Source organism: Chelonoidis abingdonii, chromosome 4 (assembly GCF_003597395.2).
Source record: "Chelonoidis abingdonii isolate Lonesome George chromosome 4, CheloAbing_2.0, whole genome shotgun sequence".
NCBI lineage: Eukaryota > Metazoa > Chordata > Testudines > Testudinidae > Chelonoidis > Chelonoidis abingdonii.
Window position 1 is genome coordinate 36115127 of NC_133772.1, and position 26459 is coordinate 36141585.

The following is a 26459-nucleotide window of genomic DNA, read 5'->3' on the forward strand; positions in this document are numbered from 1 at the left end:
CACACAAATGGTCCATCAGCCTGGACTTTCTCCATTCGATCTTCCGGAGGTGGGGCTTTCCCCACATTGACCTGTTTGCTTCCAAAACAAAACAGGAAATGCCAGGTGTTCTGCTCCCTACAGGGTCGCTCCCCGGGCTCCCTGTCGGACACATTCATGATTCCGTGGACGGGCCACCTCTGTTACGCTTTTCCACTGTTTCCCCTCGTCCACCGAGTCCTGCTCAAGATCCGCAGGGACAAAGCCTGCCTTATCCTGATAGCGCCAGCCTGGCCGAGGCAGCACTGGTACTCCATGCTGCTCGACCTGTCCCTGTTGGACCCAATCCCCCTGCTGCTATGGCCGGATTTGATCACGCAGGACTTCGGCAGGCTTCACCACCTGGACCTACAGTCCCTCCACCTGACAGCATGGCTCCTGTCTGGTTAAGCCAGTCGGCGTTGAGCTGTTCCGCCGCAGTACAACAGGTGTTGCTAGGAAGCAGAAAGCCCTCCACGCGCTCGACATACCTCGCAAAATGGAAGCGTTTCTGCCACTGGTGTGCCCAACACGGCCACTCTCCGTGTTCGGTATCAATCCCCACTATCCTGGACTATCTATGGTCTCTCAAGGAACAGGGGTTGGCAATCTCCACTCTGCGAGTCCACCTCGGCGGCCATATCCACTTCCACCCGGGGGAACTGGCAGTACCATTTTTTCCCACCCTATGTCTTCCAGGTTCCTCAAGGGCCTGTAACGGTTATACCCTCAGGTCAAGCCCCCTACCCCTACCTGGGACCTGAACTTGTTTTAAACAGGCTCATGGGGCCCCCCTTTGAGCCTTTGGCCACATGCTGCTACTGTACCTGTCCTGGAAAACAGCTTTCCAGTCGCTGTTACCTCGGCTAGACGAGTCTCGGAACTTCGTGCAACTGACGGTGGATCCTCCATATACTGTGTTCCATAAGGACAAGGTACAGCTGCAACCTCACCTGGCATTCCTTCCAAGGTCGTCTCCGCCTTTCATGTGAACCAAGACATTTTCTGCCAGTCTTCTCCAAAGCTGCACTCATCGCGACGGGAACAACAGTTCCATACCCTGGATGTCCGAGAGGGCTCTCATTTTCTACATCGAGAGGACCAGGCCCTTCTGACAATCACCGCAACTTTTGTAGCGGTGGCAGAACGTATGAAAGGCAGGGCAATCTCTTCCCAGCGCACTTGCATCTTGGGTCACGTCGTGTATTCGATCTTGCTATGACTTGGCTCAAGTCCAGCGGGCCATCTCAACGCCCACTCTATCGGGCTCAGCCCTCATCTGCTGCTTTCTTGGCCCATGTTCCTATACAGGAAAATCTGCCGCGCGGCTACCTGGTCTTCTGTCCATGCCTTTGCAACCATTATGTGTTGGTCCAACAATCCAGAGATGATGCTGCCTTCGGCACAGCAGTCTTACATTCCGCAACGTCTCGCTCTGACCCCACGCCTAGGTAAGGCTTGGGATCACCTAACTGGAATGGATATGAGCAAGCACTCGAAGAAGAAAAGACGGTTACTCACCTTTGTAACTGTTGTTCTTTGAGATGTGTTGCTCATATCCATTCACACCCGCCCTCCTTCCCACTGTCGGAGTAGCCGGCAAGAAGGAACTGAGGAGCGGACGGGCCGGCAGGGGTATATATCAGGCGCCATAGCAGCGCCACTCTAGGGGGCGACCAAGTGGCCACCGAGTGTTGCTAGGGTAAAAGTTTCTCCGAGAACGTGCATGCGCGGCGCACACCTAACTGGAATGGATTATGAGCAACACATCTCGAAGAACAAGTTACAAAGGTGAGTAACCATCTTTTTTCTAACTGATATCACTGCCACCTAAACTAACTCAACTTCTCTGTCTCAGAGTGTAGGGCAAAACAGTTCTGGATCTTTATGAAGCCTGGAAAGCATTTGCTGTGAAACTAGCAGTTTTGTCCAGGGATATTAAAACTTCTACTTTCTTGCTACTTCCAACTCATAAAAGAGCTATTCGACACGTTGCACTGTCAGTGTCGATGAGATTGGAAGCTACATGCAAGAACTGGAATCGAATTTTCTGACAGATTTCAAGATTTACAAACAATTTGGCCCATTTACTTGAAAAGATCAATGAAAGCATTTGGATTTTTGTCTGTATTTCAGTGGATGAGTGTTGAGTTTCAAAAATGCAGCTCATTCATTTAAAAGCTCAGAATCAGTTGGCATCAAAAGTTTGTGAGATCTGCGAGCGCGCTGGACTACCGAGAGAGATTTCATGGGTCTCTATTCTGACTGCTGGACGTCCTGCAGTGGAATTTAACTGTAATGAAGAAATATGGCGTTTGCAAGTGCTTTCAGCATTTTGGATCCACATACCTGTAGTGAACCAGGTATTTTCAGCATATGAAATCTTGTCCTTTGTCCTCAGAAGCCTGTCGTGCAGCTTAAAGTATCAAAGATGTGCCAGACATTGGAAACCAGAAGGAAAAGCAAGGAACAAGCAAGGATCACACTAAACTGTAGATCTGCATTTTAATTTAATTTTAAATAAAGCTTCTGAAACATTTTGAAAACCTTGTTTACTTTACATATAACAGTAGTTTGGTTATATATTATAGACTTATAGAGAGACCTTCTAAAAAACATTAAAATGTATTACCGGCACGTGAAGCCTTAAATTAGAGTGTATAAATGAAGGCTTGGCACACCACTTCCGTAAGGTTGCTGACCCCTATGCTAGATAGTGTCCCAGTGGGGACATTGCCCAAGGTGGGGCATGCCCTGGTCCCTGGGTTTTAAGCCGTGCTCTGTGTGTAACAGGCCTATGCCTGTTAGTGACCTGCATGATAGTTGTCTAAACGGTCTTAGGGAATCCCACATAAAGAAGTGCTATCACATCTGTAAAACTGTTGATCCTCAGACTCAGAGGGAGCACAACATACATCTCAGGGCTCTCCTGATGCAGGCTGCCCTGCGCCCAGCTTTGGAGCCAGAGCGGCCCGATGTGGCACCTAGCGCTTTTACTTCGGTGTGCAGCACACACCCAGCACCAGGTTCCTCCCGGCACCAATCCCCATTGCTAGTGCCGAAGAAGAAACCTAAGAAGATGGCACCAAGCAAGCCAGACCAGGGGGCTCCAGACAAAGGACCTTGTTTGGGCCTTATGCCCACTCCAGACCTGCAAAAGGGCTCAGCCCCAGGGAGCTCCTCCCCCAAAAGAACCCATCACCAACTCGAGGGAACAGTAAAGGGCCCAAGCTGATGGCACAGTTGACACTCTCCCAGCTTCTGCACTGGGAGAGCAGAGAGCGCCCCCACTGCAAATGGCACCATGTGGAGATATGGATTTGGCTATGGCTCCCTGAGAGGGCAAGGCCTTGCACAAATCAAGTGAGCACCACTGGTCTCTGGAGCCAAGACAGAGCCCTCGGTCGCCACATTCTTGGTCTCTGCATTGGCCCCGGCTTGCTGCTACAAGTCATCGGCCCCATACTCCAGATCCCCGTCTTTACGCTGGGACTCTCCCCGGCATTGTTCTTCATCTTGAGTTGCTATAACTAACTTGTGGGATTCTCTCCTCAAGTTCAAGGACTCCATGACCCAGGAGATGGCCCAGGAGTTCACAACTCTGGTGAAGGAACGTACTGCGGCACCTTGGTGCTCCCTCCAAATGGCTTGGGACGCAGCCAATTCAGCTGCCCTAGTAGTTGCCTCGGCAGTGGTCATGCAGCGAAGTTCCTGGCTCCAAACCACAAACCAGTCCCAGGAAATGCAGGCCTCTATTCAGGACCTCCCATTTGACAGTGTCAGCCTTTTTTTCCAACCAAATGGATGCTCATCGGCACGGCCTGAAAGACATGCAGGTGACTCTCTGCTCTCAGAGGATGCATATTCCTCAGGAGTTGAGACAGCCGTTCCGCCCTCCTCCGCCACTCGACAGAGGCGGCCTTGGCAGGCATCTGCAAGGAAAAGGGATGTAGGGTTTAGTCACCGTCACCCTTTGTCATCCCGATCTGCTGCACAGCCTGGCCCGGTGAAGCACCGAGGGAGCCAGAAGTGCTCATTTTGAGGGTGTGCTTGGGAGCAATGCACCAGCCAACTGCCTGGATCCTTCCCACCTTTTCCTCAGCTGTCTTTTTCCCTACCTCTCAGACTGGGCACGGATTACATCAGACCATTGGTTGCTGGACATAGTAGCTCGGGGATATACCCTGCAAGTTTTGGTGACCCCTCCTTCTGCTCCACCCCCACACCTTCCCCATCCCTCTTCAGGGACCCTTCTCACAGGCAACTTCTTGTTCGGGAGGTCAAAAATCTCCTGGTCTTGGGGGCTGTGGAGGAGGTTCCTTGAGATATGGAAGGAAGAGGATTCTTCTCCCACTACTTCCTAATCGCAAAGGTAAAGGCGGGGTCTCAGACCCATTCTGAACCTGGGTGGCCTCAACAAGTCTCTCAAGAAGTTCAAGTTCTGCATGGTCTCCATCATCCCATCCCTGGATCTGGGGGACTGGTACACTACTCTCAACTTAAAGGACGCTTGCTTTCATGTCTCCATATTTCTGTGGCACAGGCATTTTCTGCATTTCATAGTGGTTGAGTGCCACTTTCATTTCACGTTGCTATCCTGTGGCCTATCTTTGTCCCCCAGGGTGTTCACGAAATGCATGGCGCTGAGACATCGAGGAACATAAGAACGGCTGTACCGGGTCAGACCAAAGATCCATCTAGCTCAGTATCTGTCTACTGACAGTGGCCAATGCCAGGTGCCCCAGAGGGAATGAACCTAACAGCAATGATCAAGTGATCTCTCTCCTGCCATCCATCTCCATCCTCTGATGAACAGAGGCTAGGGGCACCATTCTTTACCCATCCTGGCTAATAGCCATTTATGGACTTAAACCACCATGAATTTATCCAGTTCTCTTTTAAACACTGTTATAGTCCTAGCCTTCACATCCTCCTCAGGTAAGGAGTTCCACAAGTTGACTGTGCACTGTATGAAGAAGAACTTCCTTTTATTTGTTTTAAATCTGCTGTCTATTAATTTCATTCGGTGACCCCTAGTTCTTGTATTATGGGAATAGTAAATAACTTTTCCTTATCTACTTTCTCCACATCACTCATGATTTTATATTCCTCTATCATATCCTGCCTTAGTCTCCTCTTTTCCAAGCTGCAAAGTCCTAGCCTCTTTAATCACTCCTCATATGGGACCCGTTCCAACCCCCTAATCATTTTAGTTGCCCTTCTCTGAACCTTTTCTAGTGCCAGTATATCTGTTTTGAGATTAGGAGACCACATTTGTACGCAATATTCAAGATGAGGGTGTACTATTGATTTAGATAAGGGCAGTAATATATTCTCCGTCTTATTCTCTATCCCCATTTTAATGATTCCTAACATCCTGTTAGCTTTTTTGACTGCCTCTGGACACTGTGTGGACATCTTCAGAGAACTATCCAAGATGACTCCAAGATCTTTTCCCTGATTTGTTGTAGCTAAATTAGCCCCCATCGTATTGTATGTATAGTTGGGGTTATTTTTTCCAATGTGCATTACTTTACATTTATCTACATTAAATTTCATTTGCCAGTTTGTTGCCCAATCACTTAGTTTTGTGAGATCTTTTTGAAGTTCTTTACAATCTGCTTTGGTCTTAACTATCTTGAGTAGTTTAGTATCATCTGCAAACTTTGCCACCTCACTGTTTACCCCTTTCTCCAGATCATTTATGAATAAATTGAATAGGATTGGTCCTAGGACTGACCCTTGGGGAACACCACTAGTTACCTCTCTCCATTCTGAGAATTTACCATTCATTCCTACCCTTTGTCCCAATCTTCCTGTATCTCAATGAGTGGCTCATCAAGGGCAGGTCTATGGGGAAGGTGTACAAGAGGCGGTCCACCTGCAGCAACCCAGGTCTATTAATAAACACAGAAAAGTCCATGTTAACACTATTTCAAAGGATAGAGTTTATCAGACTCCATGTGGGCCAGGGCCTTCCTTCCGGAAGCACATTTTCAGGCCATGTCAAGCTTAATTCCCCATGTAAAGAGCCGTCCACTCACCATGGCCCACATGTGCCTGCGAATGATGGGCCACATGACCACGTGTACATATGTGGTTAGCTATGCTTATCTTCATCTGCGGTCTCTGCAAGTGTAGCTAGCCTCGGTCTACACCCCCAGCAGGCACACCCTGGACCATGTGGTCACAGTGTTGAACCATGTCCTCCTGTCTCTGGATTGGTGTCAGGATCCCAGGTCAGTGCTGCAGGGAGTCCTCTTTGCAATCCGGTCTCCGTTGATCATCCTGGTCTTGGATGTGTCAGATCTGGGTTGGGAAGCCCACCTGGGTGTGAGCTCAGCACCAGAGCCGTTGGCTCCACAATGATCTCGTCCATCATATCAATGTCAGGGAGCTCAAAGCAGTTTGCCTAGCCTGCCAGGCCTTCTTGCCCCACTTGAAAGGCAAGGTGGTGCAGGTCCTCACAGAAAATACTGCTGTGATATATTACATCAACACGCAGGGTAGTGCCAGGTCTTCAGCCCTTTGTTGCGAAGTGCTCAGCCTCTGGGATTTGTGTGTGCGATATGCCATTCATCTGGTAGCTATCCACCTGCCCGGAGCCAAGAACGTCCTGGCAGATGACCTCAGCAGGACCTTCTTATCTCACCATTAATGGTCGCTCCATCCGGAGGTGGTCAGCCTAATCTTCCATAGGTGGGGGACTTCCCAGATTGACCTGTTTGCATCCAGGCAGAACAGAAAGTGCCACATGTTCTATTCTCTGCAGGGCAGGGACAAGGGCTCCCTGTCAGACACCTTCCTGATTCTATGTTCAGGAGCTCTGATGTACACCTTCCTGCTGGTGCCATTAATCTACAGAGTCCTGCTCAAGGTGAAGCAAGACAAAGCAATGATCATCCTAATAGACTCCCAGCGTGGCCTCATCAACACTAGTTCAGTGTGCTGCTGAGTCTTTCGTCCGCCACCATGCTGTGCCTACCTCTTCAGCAAGATCTGCTATCCCAGAGCCACAGCAATCTGCTGCATCTGAACCTGGTGGCACTGCACTTGACAGCCTGGCTACTGCATGGCTGAATGGAGATGAACGGCAGTGTTCCACTGCTGTCCAGCAGGTTATGCTAGGTAGCAGAAAACCCTCCACCAGGGCACCAATGCAGCAAAGTGGAAGCGGTTCACGTGTTGGACCTCGGATCATAATTTTTGTGCAGAAGAGGCCCCACTGCAAGGCATCCTGAACTATTTGCTTCATCATAAGCTCCAGGGCCTGGCATCCTTGGTCAAGGTTCACCTGGCGGCCATATCAGTGTTCCACCCTCCATTCCAAGGCAGGTCCATCTTCACCCATCTGATGACGGCGTAGTTCCTGAAAGGTCTGATGCACCTTTACCTGCATGTCCGGGACCCAGTCCCCTGCTTGGGACCTGAATCTTGTGCTGTCTAGGCTCAGGGGTCCACACTTGAAGCCCTTGGCTCCCTGCTCCCTCCTGCTTCTCTTCTGGAAGGTTGCCTTCTTGGTTGCTATAACTTTGGCCCATAGGGTGTCTGAAATCAGGGTGTTCACGTCGGAACTGCCTTATATGGTCTTCTATAAGGACAAAGTCCAGCTGTGTCCACACCTGTCCTTTCTGCCCAAGATCATCTCTCAGTTCCATGCTGGTTAAGACATATACCTACAGACCCAGTGTCCAAATATGCAATGGATGAGGAATGCAGGCTGCATACCCTAGATGTCAGGCAGGCACTGGCCTTCTATATAGAATGAATGAACCCGTTCCATAGGTCTACGCAGTTGTTTGTTGCTGTCACAGACAGGATGAAGGGTTGCCAAGTGTCTTCCCAGAGAATCATGGCCTGGATCACGGCTTGAATCCGCTACTGTTATGAGCTATCAAAGATGCCCCCACCAGAGATTGCGATGGCTCATTCAACTAGGGTGCAATCGTCATCAGCAGTCTTCCTCACTCAGATGCTGATCCAAGAAGTTAGTCAGGCTGCAACCTGGTTGTCCATCCACACATTTGCTTCACATTATGCCCTGACCGAGCAAGCTCAAGATGGCACTGGTTTCGCTAGAGCGGTGCTCCAATCCTCAAGACTTTGAACTCTGAGCCCACCTCCAAGGATTCTGCTTTAGAGTCACCTGGAATGGAATCGACTCAAGCAAGCACTTGAAGAAAAAACAGTTACCTACCTTTCATAACTATTGTTCTTCAAGATGTGTTGCTCATGTCCATTCCATTACCTGCTCTCCTACTCCTCTGTCGGAGTTGTCGGCAATAAGGAATAGAGAGGGTGTAGGGCACTTAATATACTGCAGCATGAGCTAGTCACCCCAGAGTGCGCCACAACCAGCCCTACGGAAACTGCTAAGGCAAAAGTCTCCAACCTCCGTGCACATGGGTGCACACACACCTAGAATGAACTAGAATGGAATGGACATAAGCAACACATCTTGAAGAATACCAGTTATGAAAGGTGGGTAACCGTTTTTTCCTCCACTTAGTGCAGTGAGCTATTGTCAAAACCAAAGGGTTTAATTTAAGGAGAGCTATCTAGGCTCATAGGTGGATTGACTGATTCATTTAGGTTCTGGAGGGTTCTGACCCAAATTGCTAATTAAAGGAAAAATGATTCTGTGCTTTATGAATTTTATTAAAAGTAAACATTCAAAAGTAAAATAAAAAACAACTATTACAAATTCTGTGGTTGAAAATAATGACAGTTAAGTTAACTTGATGGTTTTACCCCAATATTGCTGCTAACATAGCAAATAATCACTTATTGATTCTAAAACAGGAAGGTCAAGAAGGAAGCTGTTTATTTAGTTGCCAAGCAACAATCAAAGAACTTTTACTCACAGCAATGATAGTCTAATTGATTTAGTTAGTGTTTTCCTCCTTGGAATTCACTGTAACTATAGTGGCTAAACTATTTCCTTCCTCTACTCCTACTCCACCCAGCATAAAAAAAAAATAAGTATAAGAGGATTTTTCACTAAACAATGGCAACCTTGTTCTTCTGGAGAACTAACATAGGTTATATTAAATTGTACTGCTGAACTTCTAAGTTATTTTAAGAGCACATCGAGCATCTGGACCATGGGTATGCAAACTTTTTGGCCTGAGGGCCGTATTGGGGTTCAAAACTGTGTGGAGGGCCAAGTAGGGAAGGCTGTGCCTCTCCAAACAGCCTGGCCCGTGCCCCCTCTCTGCCTCCTTCCACTTCCTGCCCCCCTCAGAACCCTTGGCCCATCCAACCTCCCCACTCTTCGTCCTCTGATTGCCCCCTCCCAGGACCCCCCACCCCTAATCACCCTTCTGGACCCCCCCTCCATTCCAACCCCCCCTGCTCCCTGTACCCCTGACTGCCCAGACACCTATCCACAGGCCCCCCAGGACTCCCACGCCTGTCAACCCCCTCCTCCCTCCTCATTTACTGTCCACTGACTGCCTCCCGCCCCCCCCCCGCCCCCAAGAACCTCTGCCCCATCCTACCGTCCCCTGCTCCCTGTCCCCTGACTGCCCCTGGGACCTCTTGCCCTGTATCCAACTCCCCGCTCACTTACCATGCTGCTCAGAGCAGCAGGACTGGCAGCTACACCACCCAGCTGGAGCCAGCCACACTGCTGCACTGTGCAGCAGGAGCTCGCAGCCCCGCCGCCCAGAGCTGAGGCTTCAGGAGAGGAGGGACAGCAGGGGAGGGACCAGCTGGCCGTAGTTTGCCCACCTCTGATCTGGACAGACACTCTGTTGTAGTATTTACATAAATCAAAGTTAAATGAAATATAGACATACAAATGAAGTGTATTTATCTGTATAAGAATTCCTATTAGAAAAGTTGACATTTATATTAAATAATGTATTTTGTTTGCAGATGTGACTTATTTCATTATTATTTATTTCAGATTGTGATACCAAGACTGATAAACCTATTGGAAAAACAAATAAACAAACAACTAACCTTTAGATATGATATTGCTAAGGGATATGTGCAAGGTGAAGAAGATACAAAATATTTAATTGAACAGATTTCTGGTCATGAGACAATTTCTAAGGTGAGGGAAAATAGAAAGTATAGGAAATGGTTTAAAATGTGTGCTTTGAAGATTTTAATTTATATTCTTTAAAAAAAGTTAGATTTAAATTGATAACAGGAAGTTAAAATAGATAAAATAAAGATGTCAGAATGATTAAAAAACAAATTCTAGCAGAGCAGATACACGACAAGCTTACTGTACCTTTTCAATGGGTGATGGAGCTGCTGCTCTATCTGGCAGACCTCCAGTATTCTTAGTTAACCAGACCTCCTCTAAGTATTCCGACAGCAGCCTGGCCCTTCTACAACATGGGTTATGGCTTAATGTCATTCTAACTATAACTCACTCACTGCTAACCCCCTATATTTAATGGACTTCAGCAATATTTGTACTAAAATGTATTTAAAATATGAACTCACAAAGGTGTATGCATCTTTCCTAACAGAAATTGCATTTTCCTTTATCTGACAGGAAATAAATAAAATTATGGAAAAGAATAAACAAGATGGTATGAAAGAGCTAGGTATGTAAAATGGAGATAATCTTATAGTCAGTGTGCCAACTCACATAGCAGGAGATCACCAGACAAACCCTGAAAAAGTCACTAGATGTAGCTGTTTAAGCAAGCAAAAAGAGTCAAAAATGTCACTAAACAAAATTTCCAGGGAATTTTATATAGATAAATAAACATATCTCATAGAACTGGAAGGGATCTTGAAAGGTCATTGAGTGCAGTCCCCTGCCTTCACTAGCAGGACCAAGTACTGTCCCAGACAGATTTTTTTTGCCCTTGATCCCTAAATGGCCCCCTCAGGGATTGAACTCACAACTCTGGGTTTAGCAGGCCAATGCTCAAATCACTGAGACAGACAGACACACACACGATAGTGATCGATCTATCGGGGATCTATTTATCTCATCTACACTACACGTGATAAATTGATCCCCGATCGCTCTCCCATCAACTGCTGAACTCCAGCTCGGCGAGAGGCGGAAGCAAAGTCGATGGAGTGGCGGCCGTCGATCCCACGGCATGAGGACGCGAAGTAAGTGATTCTAAGTCGATCTAAGATACGTCGACTTCAGCTACACTATTCTCGTAGTTGAAGTTGCGTATCTTACATCGATTCCCACGCCCCAGTGTAGACCAGGCCATCGGCAGAAGTTGTAGAACAAGCATCTCAGGAGAGGTAATTAAGAAAAAACAGAAAACCTACAAGGAGTGGAAGAAAGGAGGGGTCAGCTAGGAAAGCTCCCTTATTGAGGTCAGAACATGTAGGGATGAAGTGAGAAAGGCCAAAAGCCGTGTAAAGTTGGACCTTGCAAAGGGAATTAAAACCAATAGTAAAAGATTCTATAGCCATATAAATAAGAAGAAAACAAAGAAAGAAATGAGACCACTAAACACTGAGGATGGAGTGGAGGTTAAGGATAATTTAGGCATGGCTCAATATCTAAACAAATACTTTGCCTCTGTCTTTAAGGAGGCGCTAAGGAATAATGGTAGGATGACAAATGGAAATAGAGGTAGATATTACCACATCTGAGATAGAAGCCAAACTAGAACAGCTTCATGGGACTAAATCGGGGGGCCCAGATAATCTTCATCCAAGAATATTAAAGGAAATGGCACATGAAATTGCAAGCCCATTAGCAAGATTTTTTAATGAATCTGTAAACTCACGGGTTTTACAGTATGACTGGAGAATTGCTAACATAGTTCCTATTTTTAAAAGAGTGATCTGGGTAACCACAGGTCTGTTAGTTTGACATCTGTAGTATGCAAGGTCTTGGAAAAAAGTGTGATGTACTTAAGGACATTGAAGTCCATGGTAATTGGGACAAAATACAACATGGTTTTACGAAAGGTAAATCGTGCCAAACCAACCTGATCTACTTCTTTGAGAAGGTAACAGATTTTTTTAGACAAAGGAAATGCAGTGGATCTAATTTACCTCAATTTCAGTAAGGCATTTGATACGGTTCCACATGGGGAATTATTAGCTAAATTGGAAAAGATGGGGATCAATATGAAAATTGAAAGGGGATAAAGAACTGCGTTTAGAAGGGAGAGACTTACAATGGGTCATGCTGAAAGGTGACACTGTCAGGCTGGAGAAGGTTACTAGTGGGCAGTTCCTAGGATCGGTTTGGGACCATCTTTTATTACTGACCTTAGCACAAAAAGTGGGCATGTACTATAAAGTGTCGGATGACACAAGCTGGGAGTATGACAATACAGAGAGAGACCAGGATATCCTACAGGAAGATCTGGGTGACCTTGTAACTGGAGTAATAGTAAATAGGATGAAATTAAATAGTGAAAAGTGCAAGGTCATGCATTGGGATAATAACAAGAATTTTTGTTATAAACTGGGGACACATCACTTGGAAGTAACAGAGGAGAAGGACCTTGGAGTATGGTTGATCATAGGAGACTGGGAGCCGCCAGTGTGACATGGCTGTGAAAAAACTAATGCAGTCTTGGATGCATAGGCGAGGTATTTCCAGTAGAGATAAGGAGGTGTTAGTACTGTATACAAGGCATGGTGAGATCTTATCTGGAAATATTGTGTGCAGCTCTTGGTCGTCCCATGTTTAAGAAGGAGGAAATTCAACTGGAATAGGTACAGAGAAGGGCTACATTAGGATCATCTGGAATGGAAAACCTGTCTTATGAAAGGAGACTCAAAGAGCTTGGTTGTTTAGCCTAACCAAAAGACGGCTGATGGGAGATATGATTGTTCTCTATAAATATATCGAAGGGAATACCAAGGAGGAGAAGAATATTTAGCGCAGTACAGATGTGGACACAAGAACAAATGGATAAAACTGTCCAACAGGAAGTTTAGACTTGAAATTAGATGAAGGTTTGTAACCATCAGAGGAGTGAAGTTCTGGAATAGCCTTCCAAGGGGAGCGTGGAGGCAAAAGAACATTCTTTCCTGGGTGTCTGGCTGCGTGAGTCTTGCCCACATGCTGCAGGGTTAGCTGATTGCCATTTGGGGTCAGGAAGAATTTTCCTCCAGGGCAGATTGGCAGAGGCCCTGGTTTTTTTCCTTCCTCTGCACCAATGGGGCATGGGTCACTTGCTGGAGATTCCGCACCTTGAAGTCTTTAAGCCACACGTTGAGGACTTCAGTAGCTCAGACATATGTCAGGGTTTGTTATAGGGAGTGGGCTGGGTGAGATTCTGTGGCCTGTGTTGTGCAGAAAGTCAGACTAAAAGAACATAATGATACCTTCTGACCTTAAGTCTATGAGTATAGTCACAAAATCGTTCACAGCAGCTCAATAGTGTTAATAAAATCCATTCATGCTCCTCTGGTACATTCGTTGCACATCAGAAGCAAACATACAACAGTAAATGTGTGGACAAAGTTCCTCCTCTGCCTTGATGGGTCCTGCGCTTATTAGCAGATTTGCTCGCCAGACATCCTTACCCATACGCAATACGCAGCTGCGTAGGACACCAGGAAATTTGGTGGCCCAATTTCCTAGTGCCCGTGCAGCTACGTGCTTCTCTAGCCCATATCCTGCCTCTTCCCCATGCTGCCCCCCAGCCCCACACCCATTCCAACCCTTCCCCACAAGCCCCCACCCCACCTCTTCCCACCCCTGCTCCGCCTTAGCCCCACCCCCACTCCCCTGAGGAGTGCAGCAGGTTTGGGCCTGCACTCACCGGTGGCGGGAAGTGCAGTGGCCCGGCTCCAGCTGCGCTGCCAGTGAGTGCTGGGGGGGTGGTCCCCCCCCGTCCCCGAAGCCAGCCCTACCCCCACCCCGCAGAGGCCTATCCCCCCTTCCTCATGGAGGGGCTGCGTAGGGCCCCAGAATAGCTAGGGACGGCCCTGTTGCTCGCCTCAGAGATTCATGGCAGCCCTCAGTTGGCCACTTTTGCCAGTGGCTCAAACCTGCCATTCACTCAGCTAACCTCAGCACTATCCAGCATGGGTAAAAGGAGGAGAACAATCCCCACAGTCTCTGCTGACCCACCTATTCGGTCGGAGGACAGCCCAGAGACCTTCCCCTCTGGTGGGACCCTCAAGCCAAGTCAACTCCTCTTATATTCAATAGGGAGTTAGAGGGATGGGGGGAACCCAGGCCCGCCCTCTACTCCAGGTTCCAGCCCAGGGTCCTGTGGATTGCAGCTGTCTACAGTGTCTTCTGTAACAGCTACATGACAGCTACAACTCTCTGGGCTACTTCCCCATGGCCTCCTCCCAACACCTTCTTTAGCCTCACTGCAGGACCATCCTCCTGATGTCTGATGGTGCTTGTACTCCTCAGTCCTCCAGCAGTACGCCTTCTCACTCTCAGCTCCTTGCGCACCTCTCATTCCCACCTCCTCACATGCACACCACAAACTGAAGTGAGGTTCTTTTTAAACTAGGTGCCCTGATTAGCCTGCCTGTCCAAACTGATTCTAGCAGCTTCTTAATTGGCTCCAGGTGTCCTAATTAGCTTGCATGCCATAATTGGTTCCAGCAACTTCTTGACTGTTCTGGAACAGCCCATTATCTTACTCAGGGAAAGGGGATCTGCTTAATCTGGGGCTAATATCTACCTTCTATCACTCTCCTGTAGTCATCTGGCCTGACCCTATTACAACTGTCATCATCAGAAGGGTGCAAGCTGCTCATTGGGAAGAGTGTTCTGTACACTGCAGCCCAGGTTTGCTGGGGTTGGTTAACTTCAGCTGAGCCTCCCTTTCTTGCCAGCCTGGGTTTGACCCAACAAGTGAGTGAAAGGAAGAACCCAGAATTGGGGTAAGAGGGCATTCCCCTGACCTGAGTGCAGCGCTGCAGGGAACCAAGAAAGTAGATTTAAAAACAAAAATCCACTAGCTGGACCCCTTCCCCCCGTTTCCAGGGTTTCGTTTCTGATAACAGCTAGGCATCTAAGCCCAGGCCAAGCCAGGTGAAGGGGAGTAAAGGGGAACCAAAATCAAGCTAGCTCCACCTTTGATATCTGTAATAAGGGCTTCATGCATCCCTGGAGGCCTGATGCCCCCTGCTATGACCCTGTCTCATCCCACTCCACCTTCCATCCCTGCAGCTCTTCTTGCTAGCTAACCTGCCTCCCAAGGATACCAATTAGGTAGGGCAGGGGGACTACAGCCCCCTCTGAGTTTCATACAGGAGGTAGGCTCCCAGGCAGAGCACTTAACTGCTCAGCATTGGTGCAGAATGTGAATTCTGCAGAGAGGTGCTTCTCCCAGCTTGTGTTCCTGGGGCCAGGAATCAGTGTTTTGTTTACAAACAGAGACAGGGTGATTAAGGTAAGAAGAGGATGGTAATTAAATTAAGGATCTGAAAGTTGTTAGATGAGCCTGTAAAACAGGAATCCCTTGAGGAGCGGGGAGGGTTGAAGAGAGAACACAGGGGCCTCAGAAGAAATACAGTCAAGACTTCTGAGCCAACATTATATTCAGAAAAGAGGAAGATGCGAGGGGCAAAAGAAGGGGCCAAAACCCAGGGAAGGGATAGCAGTAGTACAGAGAATTTCCCACTCTACCTGTGGTACTTATGTGGTCCCATCATTGTAGTATCTGAATGCCTCACATCACAGCCCCTCGGTGAGGTAGAGCAGTGCTGTTATCCCCATTGTACAGATAGGGCATTGAGGCACAGAGAGACTAACAACCAGATTTTCAAAGGTATTTAGGCACCTACTAGGATTTTCAAAAGCTCCTAGAAGGTTAGGTGCTTTCTAAACCTCATTAGATGCCTAGCTGCATCCTTGGATGCCTAAAAACCTTTGAAACTCTGTCCCTAAGGCACTGAACTGAGGTCATACAGGAAGTCCATGAGGAGGGGGGAGTAGAACCCAGATCTCTCAGGGCTAGCTCCCTATCCACAGGACCAGCCTTTCTCTCTGCTGCATGCTGCAAAAGAGGCCTCTGATGGATGGGAGCAAAACACAGAAGACCAGATGTCCTGGTTGACAGTATCAAAAGCAGCACAGAGGTTAGGAAGGATGAAGAAAGAAAGAGTGAGAGTCAGATGAGAGGAGAGCACTTAACCACCAATAGATAGCAGGTTCTGCCCCAGGCTGAGTTGTACAGCAATGTCTGCTGTGCAATTTTAGATTTTAACTGAAAACCATTTTCTTTTGTCATTTTTTGTTCTGAGTTTGAGAAAAGGAAGGAATGAGAGTGTCGTATGAGTATCAGATGTGATTATATATCAGATTCTTAGGGTTTCAGCTTTATTCAGAAAAAGAACAGAAATTGGATCCACCAAGTCCATAAAGTGAACCGTTATTGTCATGATTTGTATTATTCAGTGGACACAATCTGTGTGCCCAGCACTGTTCAGAATACGCCAGAAAATGTAGTCCCTGAGCCAATGCATATAAGATGTGTATCTCTGGTTAAGATGGCTCAGATATTTAAGTTTGAAGTGTATAGTTATTGACCACACATGTTATCACGTGTCACAGAGTCACCGGGTGATGCTCTGGAACTGCTCCCTACCAAGCCAGTCAAGACTTTGGGGAGTCTCCTCTCCCTTGGAGCAGACCTGTTCAGGGCAAGAAGCTCACACGTCTTCACCTCCTGGGTCTCTCCTTGGAGCATTCAGCATCCTCTGCCCCTCTGTGCGCTTCCCACAGCAAGTCCGCCCCAGCGGAGTCCTGGGGAAGCCACAGGGTCCTGCACCCCCACTTTGCAGTCAGACATGACTCTCAGCCCAGCCAGTAAAACAGAGGTTTATTCGATGACAGGACAGGGTCTAAAACAGAGCTGTGTAGATACAGCAAACTGGACCCCTCGGCCAGGTCCATTCTGAGGGGCAGTGAGCAGACCCCACATTGCACTTCACTTCTCGTCCCCAGCCAGCTCCAGCTAACCACCCCCTCCAGCCCCTCCTCTCTGCTCAGCCCCTTTCCTGGGCCAGGAGGTACCTGACCTCTTTGTCTCCAACACCTTCAGTTGGCACCTTTGCAGAGGAGGGGCCCAGGCCATCAGTTGCTAGGAGACAGAGTGCCAGGCATTTAGGTGCACTGGCCCTTTGCTCTGCAGCAATCACACACCCTTATTCCACCACCTAGATACCTAAGAACTGCATAGGGGACACTGAGGCCATGGCTACACTGGCGCTTTACAGCGCTGCAACTTTCACGCTCGGGGGTGAAAAAAAAACACCCCCCTGAGTGCTGCAAGATACAACACTGTAAAGCCTCAGTGTAAACAGTGCCGCAGCACTGGGAGCGCGGCTCCCAGGGCTGCAAGCTACACCCGTAGAGGATGTGGAGTACGTGCAGCGCTGGGAGAGCTCTCTCCCAGTGCTGGCACTGCGACCGCACTCGCACTTCAAAGCGCTGCTGTGGCAGGGCTTTGAAATTGCAAGTGTAGCCATACCCTGAGGCACCAACACAGTATTCAAAGAAAACATTAAGACATTCCCAGTTCGTCACAACATGTTCACTGTGATGTTTATATCTGTGAGTGGAAATACTGATGGCAATAGATGTTTTACTTGATTAAGGACTAGAAGATTTGACCTGCCAGCTTTCTTTCAAGAGGAAGAGCTGCCCAGAGCGCCTGTGCCTGTTTATTTTCATTTCCTGCCTGCAGTGGCCCTGGTATACCTCAAAAGTCTCAATTTTACCCAACTTTAAAATCTGGAATTTTCTTGGTGTTTGATTTAAAATATTCTCCTGTGAAAACTGCAACTCAGTCACTGTAGTGTTGTGTTTAAGAGCCTTCTGGAAAGTAACTAGCCTTTAAACAGAAGTGAAAGCAGTGTTGCCAACTCTTATGATTTTGTCATGAGTCTCATGGTAATTATTGTTTTCCTTAAAGCCTCAGCTCCTGGAATCAAGTGGATATGTGATGATTTCAGCCTTCATTCTTAAAGAAAAATGAAGTTTCTAGCCCTTGTGGCTGTGGAGAAAGCTTCAAAATGTGACCCCAGTGCACCTTTAAAGGCTCAAAAAGCACACTGTAAATAAAAAAACACCGTCTATTATTTTTACATAATCTCATTATTTTAAAGCCAATCTCATGATTTTTGGTGAGCCTGATTCTTAATTTTTGAACATTTGGGGTTGGCAATACTATGAAAGTGACTTGAAAGTGTCAGTTTCACTTCTGTTTAAAGTTATCTTCTAGTATAAACTCATGGGGCCTTGCCCCTAATAGGATGTTTCTAGAAGTTAAATCATCTATTCCAAGCTTGTTGAACTGCAAAAAAGTGATAGAAAGTAATCTAGGTTTTTCTACAATTGTTTCAATTATTGTGTTCAAGAGTTAGTAACAAAGTAAGAATATACATTCATTTTTTAAGCCTAACCAGTGTCCCTTATGTGAATTGACACAAGATGTCAGAACAAATATTAGAGTTGAGTGAGTCTAATATTTATTTAATTTTCTTTCTATAGGAATTAGAAATTATTATCTGACAGGAGCACTGTATCTAAGTTATTATCTGCAAAAAATCAAGAGCTTTCAGGTGCCCAAGTAGCCTTTGGAATCACAGTTAAAGTTGCCCCACCTACCAAAATCTGAAATGGCACCCCTGCTGCCTCCTCCTCCCAGCCTGCTTTATTAGCCACCTTTCCCTGCATCACAGGGTGTGCTACCTACTACGGAGCAGTGAGAAAGAACACATTTGGGTAAAAACTAATGTGCTGCTTTCTCCAAATTGTGCCCGGCTTTAGCAAAGTATTTAATTAGCCTCCACAAACTTCTCTTCCTTGCCTACCCATTATAATCATCTCAGCCCAAGAAGCCTTGGAATGTGATTGATTCTGACGACATGCTCAATTGAGACATAATGACATTGATTTGGTGTGCAAAAGAATGTAGTAAAAAGAGCATGGGATGAATTTTATTAACAGTATTGAGCTGCTTGTGAATGATTTTGTAACTATATATGTTGGTGACTTCTTTCTCCGTCACTGTAATTGGCAGTGAAAGTCGCTAGATTTGTCACTGGTCACTTTGACACTTATTTTCTTGCTAGGGAAACCAAAAAGTCACTAAATCTAGTGACAAAGTAGCTAATTTGGCCATCACATGTGCTCAGTTAACCTTGAAAAAGAAAAAAGGATTACGGTAACAACTTCAAGATGACTATCTGCATAGATCTACATGATTCATCCTCCATCCCCATTTCTTTGCAGTCTGTGTACTGTATTTTGAAATAGCTGAAAGAACAGAGGGAGTGGATTGGAGCCAAGACTCCTTATGTACTTTTGGCTCTATATATTCAGTTCCTTTGCATATTGTGTGTGCAGACCCAACAGCCAAAGCTTTCTAAAGCGTTTTGGTGAAGAGGTGAAACAGGTAGTTGTATCTCAGGCAAACTGGTTGAGAGAATGGATTTTTAAGCCCTCTTTGTTATCATGTATTCATGTCTTTGATTGAATACCTTTCATTGAGAAGTAATAGTTTATCACAAAAAGCTTGTCTATATTAATGCTGTAAGATGATGTAAGTTACGCTAGTAAAGTTATGTAAGTTACATAACTTAAGTCAACGCACCTTACATCGACTTAAAGCAGTATCTTCACCACATTATGTCAACAGGGAAATACTCTCCAATCAACATAGCTTCTGCCTCTCATTGAAAAAATTAATCATAATTAATTGCAGTTTTAATCACACTGTTAAACAATAGAATCTCAATTGAAATGTATTAAATATTTTGGATATGTGCAAGCACTCAAAGAAGAAAAAACAGTTAGGAACCTTTCCATAACTGTTGTTCTTCAAAATAGTTGCACATGTCCATCCCACAACTCAACCTCCTACCCATAGGCGTGCGCAGCACATTTCATTAGGGTGTACAGCCAGGGGGCCCCGTCCCAATCCACTCCCTCCCATTTCCCGCCCCCTGACTGCCCCCCCTCAGAACCCCCAACCCCCTCTTCTTCTTGTCCCCTGACTGCCCCCTCCTGGGACCCTGCCCCCCAGGACTCCACCCCCTAGCTAAGCCTCCATGCTCCTTGTCTCCTGACTGTCCCCTCCTGAGACCCCCCCCCAACTGCCTCCATAGGACCCTACCCGCTACCTGTTCCTTGACTGCCCCAACTCGTAGCCACACGCTCGCCCCCAGACAGACCCCCAGGACTCCCACGCCTATCCAACCACTTCCTACCCAAACAGGATTCCCAGAACTCCTGACCCATCCAACCCCCCCTGCTTCTTGTCCCCTGGTCGCCCCCTCCAGAGACCCTCCTGCCCCCTAATCACCCCCCAGGACCCCACCAACTATCCAACACCCCTGTCCCCTGACTGCCCCAACCCCTAGCCACACCCCCACCCCCTGATAGGCCCCTTGGTTGCTGCAGGCATTTGTTAGCTAAAACTGGCCTGCAAGCTGAATTAGATTCAGCAGATACTGCCTCTTGTTCCCTGGTCGTGGCTTTGGTGATGTGGGAGACAGAGCTGCTTTGAGTGCGTGGGTGGGAGCAGGCGCTAAACAGAGCCACCAGAAAGTGGGGAGCAGAGAGAGATGGGAAAAGGATCACAGGTGGAGAGCAAGAACTGGGAAACATCAGGAAGGGGAGATACCAATGATAGACACACTTTCAATAACTAGAATGAAAGTGTATAAATATGTTGAAAATAGACTCCCCTCAAAACTGGCAGAGTACCCCTCCAGCACTCACACCTCACCCTGAAGGCAGGAGGGGGCAGAAGGAGTGAGCATCTGGTGGGAGGCATTTAGGGGAGGGAGTTGGCAAGAGGTGGTGTTCAGGGTAGTCTAGGGGGATGGGGCAGGAAGAGGTGGAGTGGGGGCGGATAAGGAGGTGGAGCCAGGATGGGGCACCCACCAGCAAAACCAAAGGTCAGCACCTATGAGTTGGGGTGACAGGGTCCCGCCCGCCCACACAGGGTGTATTTGTTGCCTCTATAAACTTCCCCAGCAGCTGCACAAAGTTGTAATTGTGTCACACAGTGAACCCCATGCTGCTACCATGATCCCCCTCTTCCCCCCTCAGGCCTGCTCAGCCAATTGCTGCTTCCTCAGCACTACACGTGACCTTTGACTTAAGTCAGTCATAGCACTTTCCCACTGTTGCGCTCCTGCTTGGTTGGTGCTGTCTGTGCCTGCCCTGTAAGTGCCATCACATCATTGGTCAAGGGGATGTACAGGGGATGGGATTTGGTGGGGACTCTGTTCTGAGTGGCGACGAGGTAAGGGGGCAAAGTCAGGCCAGGGGGGTTGGATATGGGCCAGAGGGTCTCAGGGGCAGTCAGGGGATGGGGAATGGGGGCGTTCGATAGTGTGTGGAAGCTAATATAGGGGGATGGATGCAATGGAAGGAATTCCCTGGGAGCTTCGGTGGGAAGGGGGATCCAGGGGAAGAGAATCAATCCTTCCTTATGCTGGGAGGAGGGGATAAACTTTCTTTCCGAGGAAAAGTCCCTCAGGCAGGCTTGATCTGGGCATGGGGGAGGGGGAGACAGCTTTGAGCTGGGCAAGCATTACTTTCCCAGGCATGAGAGAACTGTAGGGGTTGGGAAGCTCCTAGAATCTGCGTGGGAGGGGTCTGGCCAGCATCTGGGCTTGGGAAGGCTGCTTATTTGCAGCTGGGGCTGGGGCTGCAGTGAAGCCCTTCTGGACAGGTAAAGAAGGGGGAGGGGGCAAGTTGTGGGCACTAGCCCAATTTACTCATCAGACACAAGGGAGAACTTTTCTTAAAGGAGCCATGTCCTTTGGTTTGTCCCTGTGCCCAGCACTATGGGAGTCTGCAGCTGGTTTCTCCTGGCTGAAGAGGGAGTGCAGATCCTGGGGGAAACACCAGGGTGGGCTGAGATTGGCTGGCTCAGTCCTTGAGAAAGCCCCCAGCCCATACTCCCCGTGGAGCCAGCTGAGAAGCTGCCCACCCATCTATCCCCAGCCCCCTGCTGAGAGGTTGCCCACCCCTCCACAGCTAACCCAGAAGCTGCCCTGCCCTGGCTGTTGTTCCCCCCTAGCCCGGCTCCCTCTACCCTGAAAATCGGAAAGACAAACCTCTGCCTGCAGTTTGGGTGCTTCAGCAGCTGCAGGGGAAATAGTGATAGGCGGAGATTTTGTGCCAAACAGCTGATTAGCTGCAGCCAACCAAAGAGCTGATGAGGGCTGCTGCAGCATGCTAAATAGCTGAATGGCAGTTGCCAACAGCTGATCACCCCAGGAGGTGCTAACCAGCCTCATCCTCTTCCTCTTTCCCCCTCCAAGCCTCCAGCGGGGGAGGAGGAGGAGCAGCCTTAGCAGCCTTCCCAGGCAGAGGTCAGTCATGATTAGGGTGTGCCTGGGCACACCTGGCACACCCCATGGGCACACCCCATGCGCACGCCTATGCTCCTACTCCTCTGTCAGAGTTGGCCAGCAAGAAGGAACTGAGGGGGATGCTGTGTTGTCGGGTCTCTTGATACCGGTGCCATGAGCACACAGCACCAGAGGGCACTAGAGCTGACCTGACAGGTACCACTGTAGAAAAAATTTCTGGTAATTGTGCTTGAGGCGCATTCACATCTAATGTGGAAAGGACATGTGCAACACATCTCAAAGAACAACAGTTATGGAAAGGTTCATAACCTTGTTTTGGGGTGGGTAGGGGTTGGGTTGGTTTTTTGTTTTTTTTGGTAGTTTCACTGTTTTAACATTGATGGACTCACTGGCTGACTATCGGCAGGTAGCGATCGATTTATCAGGGATCGATATATCATGTCTCATCTAGATGCAATATATTGATCCCCGAACTTGCTCCCGTCGACTCCGGAACTCCACCAGGGTGAGCAGCGGTAGCAGAGTCGACGGGGGGAACCACGGCCGTCGATCCTGCGCCATGAAGACGGGAGGTAAGTCGAAATAAGATACATCGACTTTATCTACACTATTCTTGTAGCTGAAGTTGCGTATCTTACATCGACATACCCCCCTCCCCCCTCCCAGCGTAGACCAGGCCCAAGAGTTACTTGCTTGTAGATGTCAGATCTTAGATGTTTCATGTTGCTGAGTCAGGCCATAGACATCTCAACTATATGACAAAAATCCCAACGCAACAATAATAAAAAATCGCAAAACTAGCAAAAAGTTGGAATTGAAATCATGGGAGAACACCAGTTGTGCATGCATGCATACATACATACAGTCATGTAACAAAGAGGAACAGTTCCCCATTGTTCAACAGTTCCTGTTCTACAGGCATATGCTTATACTTCCCTTTTATATTTTGTTACTTAGAGCAAAAAGTATTTTTCTGCCAAAATTATAATTTTGGAGTTTGATTTTCATATATAAATTTATCTGCCTCAAACATAGATGGGGAGGAAGGATGTCATAGTCTGTTTTTTTGCATCCTTCTTCACGGTAAGAGTAGATTTATAACTTTAGGTGAAGGATTTTTTCTTTATAAGTAACTAGGAAGTGACTATGACAAATGGAATTACACCAAGTAATTTTCTTTTTATTGATTTGTCAAGCATATTTAGTATTTCCCCTCAATGTGTTACCATTGAAACATATTTAAGTAGAAAACTTGGAACATTTCTTATTTATTTTAGGTTTAATGCAGCGTGATTATCCAGATATTGTTACTGCTGTGAAAACCAAACAGGCAGTCCAAACTGTGCTAAACACAGCTACAGAAACTCTTAAAGTATTGATATCAAGTGGAATTGTTGATAAAAATGAAGGAGCAAAATTACAAAAGGTAATAAAAGCATTTCAGAGTGTTCATGTATATATTAGCTGCTGAATGTATGCCTTTCCATCATGCCACCATTGTAAGTACATTGTCAGTAATTTGCCTGAGACCTGTACCTCCAAGGCTTTTAGTGTGACACCTCTCAGAAACACAAAATTGGTTTGTTTGGGTGTTGTTTTTTGGTCTAAAAAACATGTTTAAAAGAGCTTTTAATGTGGAAATGACAAATTATCTAAACATAATCATCCAGCAGGATTCTTGAACTTGGGTCTCTGCCTCCTTGTCTGAGTCTGGTAGAACTCCCACAATTCAAAGAATATTTTATTCCTGACATCAGTATTGGTAGGGTAAATATGAACCAGTGCTCCCTACTGGACATTGCGTGTCATGCCACATATAGTAGAAATAATTCCAGTAATTTCCTCCCTGGCCGTGGTGAGGGAAGGTGCTCCTGAATTTCTGTGACTTTAGCATTGTGTCAGCTTTTCATATATCCTTGCTTTATTTTCCCCATTGTCTGGTTGGTTCTGTGTTTGTTTAAACAGTAAGCCCTCCATTTTCACTGCTTCAATACAATTTTTATTTGAGGCTCCTGCATTGTATTTGTCCAGCACCCTCTGTCCAGGAAATTCTGACCTGAACACAAGCCTGTCTTTGAAAGTTTTTTTTTGGCACTGCTTGTTTTGCTGTTTACTAAGATCCAGGCCTTCTTCCCTAAATTAGTAGGGAGTTCCAGACACTTGCATGGGACTGCATGAGAATCTGAGCAAAGAAGGCTGCAGCTAGAACTCAGAAAAATAAGAAGAAATATCTGCTGCTGAGGTACTCCAGGACAGGAACTCTGTAAGAGGCAACCCTATCTTCTTTGAGTGATGGTCCCTATGTTTATTCTACACGTGGGTACGCGTGCATGCCATGCACCTGAGTTCAGAAGTTTTTCCAAGCAGCATCTGTTGACCCACACATTCACAGTGTGTCTCCTCATGCTCCCGACCAAGTATATAAGGGGTGGTGCGGATTGATACCACTCTAGTTTTGTCTTATCACTGCATGGTCTGAGTCGGAATCCCTATTCCTTCTGTTCCATCAGTGAAGCACATTAATGGTGCTTCTTGGTGAACAGCAGCATCTGCAAGTCCTTCCCACCCAAAACTAGAGAGGCCCTTGAGCTCCAACTCTGCAAGTTCCTGATGGAAGAGGCAATGAGGCTCTGGAAGCACTCTGATCCTGGCCAGGGAGAGTCCTGCTGTACAATGGCCTCTTCTGACTGGTAGTGCCCTTCTCAGCACTAGCCATGGTGTGGAGATGCCGGTGTTACCCAGGGTTTTCAGAACCCAAAACTGTGGTAACTTACTATCCCGGAGGGTAAGGCAAAGAAATAGTAGGATCCGTTGGTACTGCCAGTGACCTTGATACCAGGACACTTGGAGTGCCTGGCTACAAGCGTGGCTCCAGGTGCTCCATCAGTGTTGCCTCACTGGTATGCTCTGACTGCTGAACCAGTATGCTCTGGCTGCTGAACCGGGACCTTCCAGAGTCTCAGTGGGCACCCCACAAGCCTCAGGATATACATAGAAGTTCATAACACTGGAGGAGGTGTTCCTGCCATACCTACATGTCTGCTCCTCTCGGGCCTGTCCATTCTTTGGGTCGTCCCCGTACCTGAGGATGAATCATTGCTCCTGCTGCAGCAGAGGCCCCTTCCCCATCCATCAGACCAGTGACCTCTGGTAGCAATGGTCCCACCATTTCCGATGAAACCGTCATCTGACTCAGAGGAGTCCCAGGACATAGCCCCAGCAAATATTGCGACGCAGGAGCCCAGACTGGCAGCCGAGGCACCCTTATCTGCCCAGCCATGACCCCCCTGGTACCACTTTCCCTGGGGTCCATCCTCTACCTCACATAGAAGCCTCAGGAACTATTCAAGGGACAGATGCATGGGAACAACGAGGTTCCCAGTAGCGTGGTTCCCTGTGGTGTGGTTTCAAGCTCTATACATCTCTATGCCTGTGTGGCCTAACTGGGAACTTGGTTATCGCAAAGGAGACAAGATTGCCCACACATGCCTAAAACTCCTTCAGCCATGGCTACAGCTACATAGGTGGCAACTAAATGTCTACCAGCTCAGGTCTCCCCCAGTCATGAAGAAGAGGAAACAGCACTTCTCCCAGTAGCCCCTGCAGGACCAGCCATCTTATCACTTTCAGATGAGGCAGTGGTGCCTCCCATGGCCCCACAATTGAATGTTTTAAAGGATTTTTAAGACCTCCTGAAAAAAATAGCAGCAACTTGTGGATTTTTGCAATCTACTTCTCTTCGTAGATAGCCTGTCTTGAGTCTGCCTCTAGTCTACCTTTAGATAGGCTAAGCTTGCCTATAATTGATGGTTCTGTTCCAATTGCTATGAGAGACTCCAGTTACAAGTATATCCATGTCTAGAAAGGTGGGCAGAAAATACCAAGTTCCACCCAGAAGTGAGACAGAAGAGAACACCCACCAAAAGAAAAGAAGCTGAAGAGATGAGATTTATTCTGCAGAAAACACTATTTTTCTGCAAGCCTTCAATTTCTGCTAGCTAATTAGCAACCTCCGATGTAATTTCCATATCTTTGAATAACTCTTGGTCTTCAATGACAAGTTGCTGTCAGGCTCCTGCGAGGAGTACTCATCCTTGGTTGCTGCAGGCATTTGTTAGCTAAAACTGGCCTGCAAGCTGAATTAGATTCAGCAGATACTGCTTCTTGTTCCCTGG

General features: G+C 47.4%; 1 protein-coding gene across 1 annotated transcript in view; it reads left to right on the top strand.

The window, feature by feature from the left end:
- The window catches only part of LOC116837279 (solute carrier family 9 member C1-like), a 330899-nt gene that overhangs the window by 175285 nt on the left and 129155 nt on the right, over nt 1-26459 (top strand). The window contains exons 17-19 of the mRNA XM_032801556.2: nt 9929-10078; nt 10532-10583; nt 23562-23710. Coding sequence (XP_032657447.2) covers nt 9929-10078; nt 10532-10583; nt 23562-23710 — 351 coding nt within the window. The remainder of the gene's footprint in view (nt 1-9928; nt 10079-10531; nt 10584-23561; nt 23711-26459) is intronic.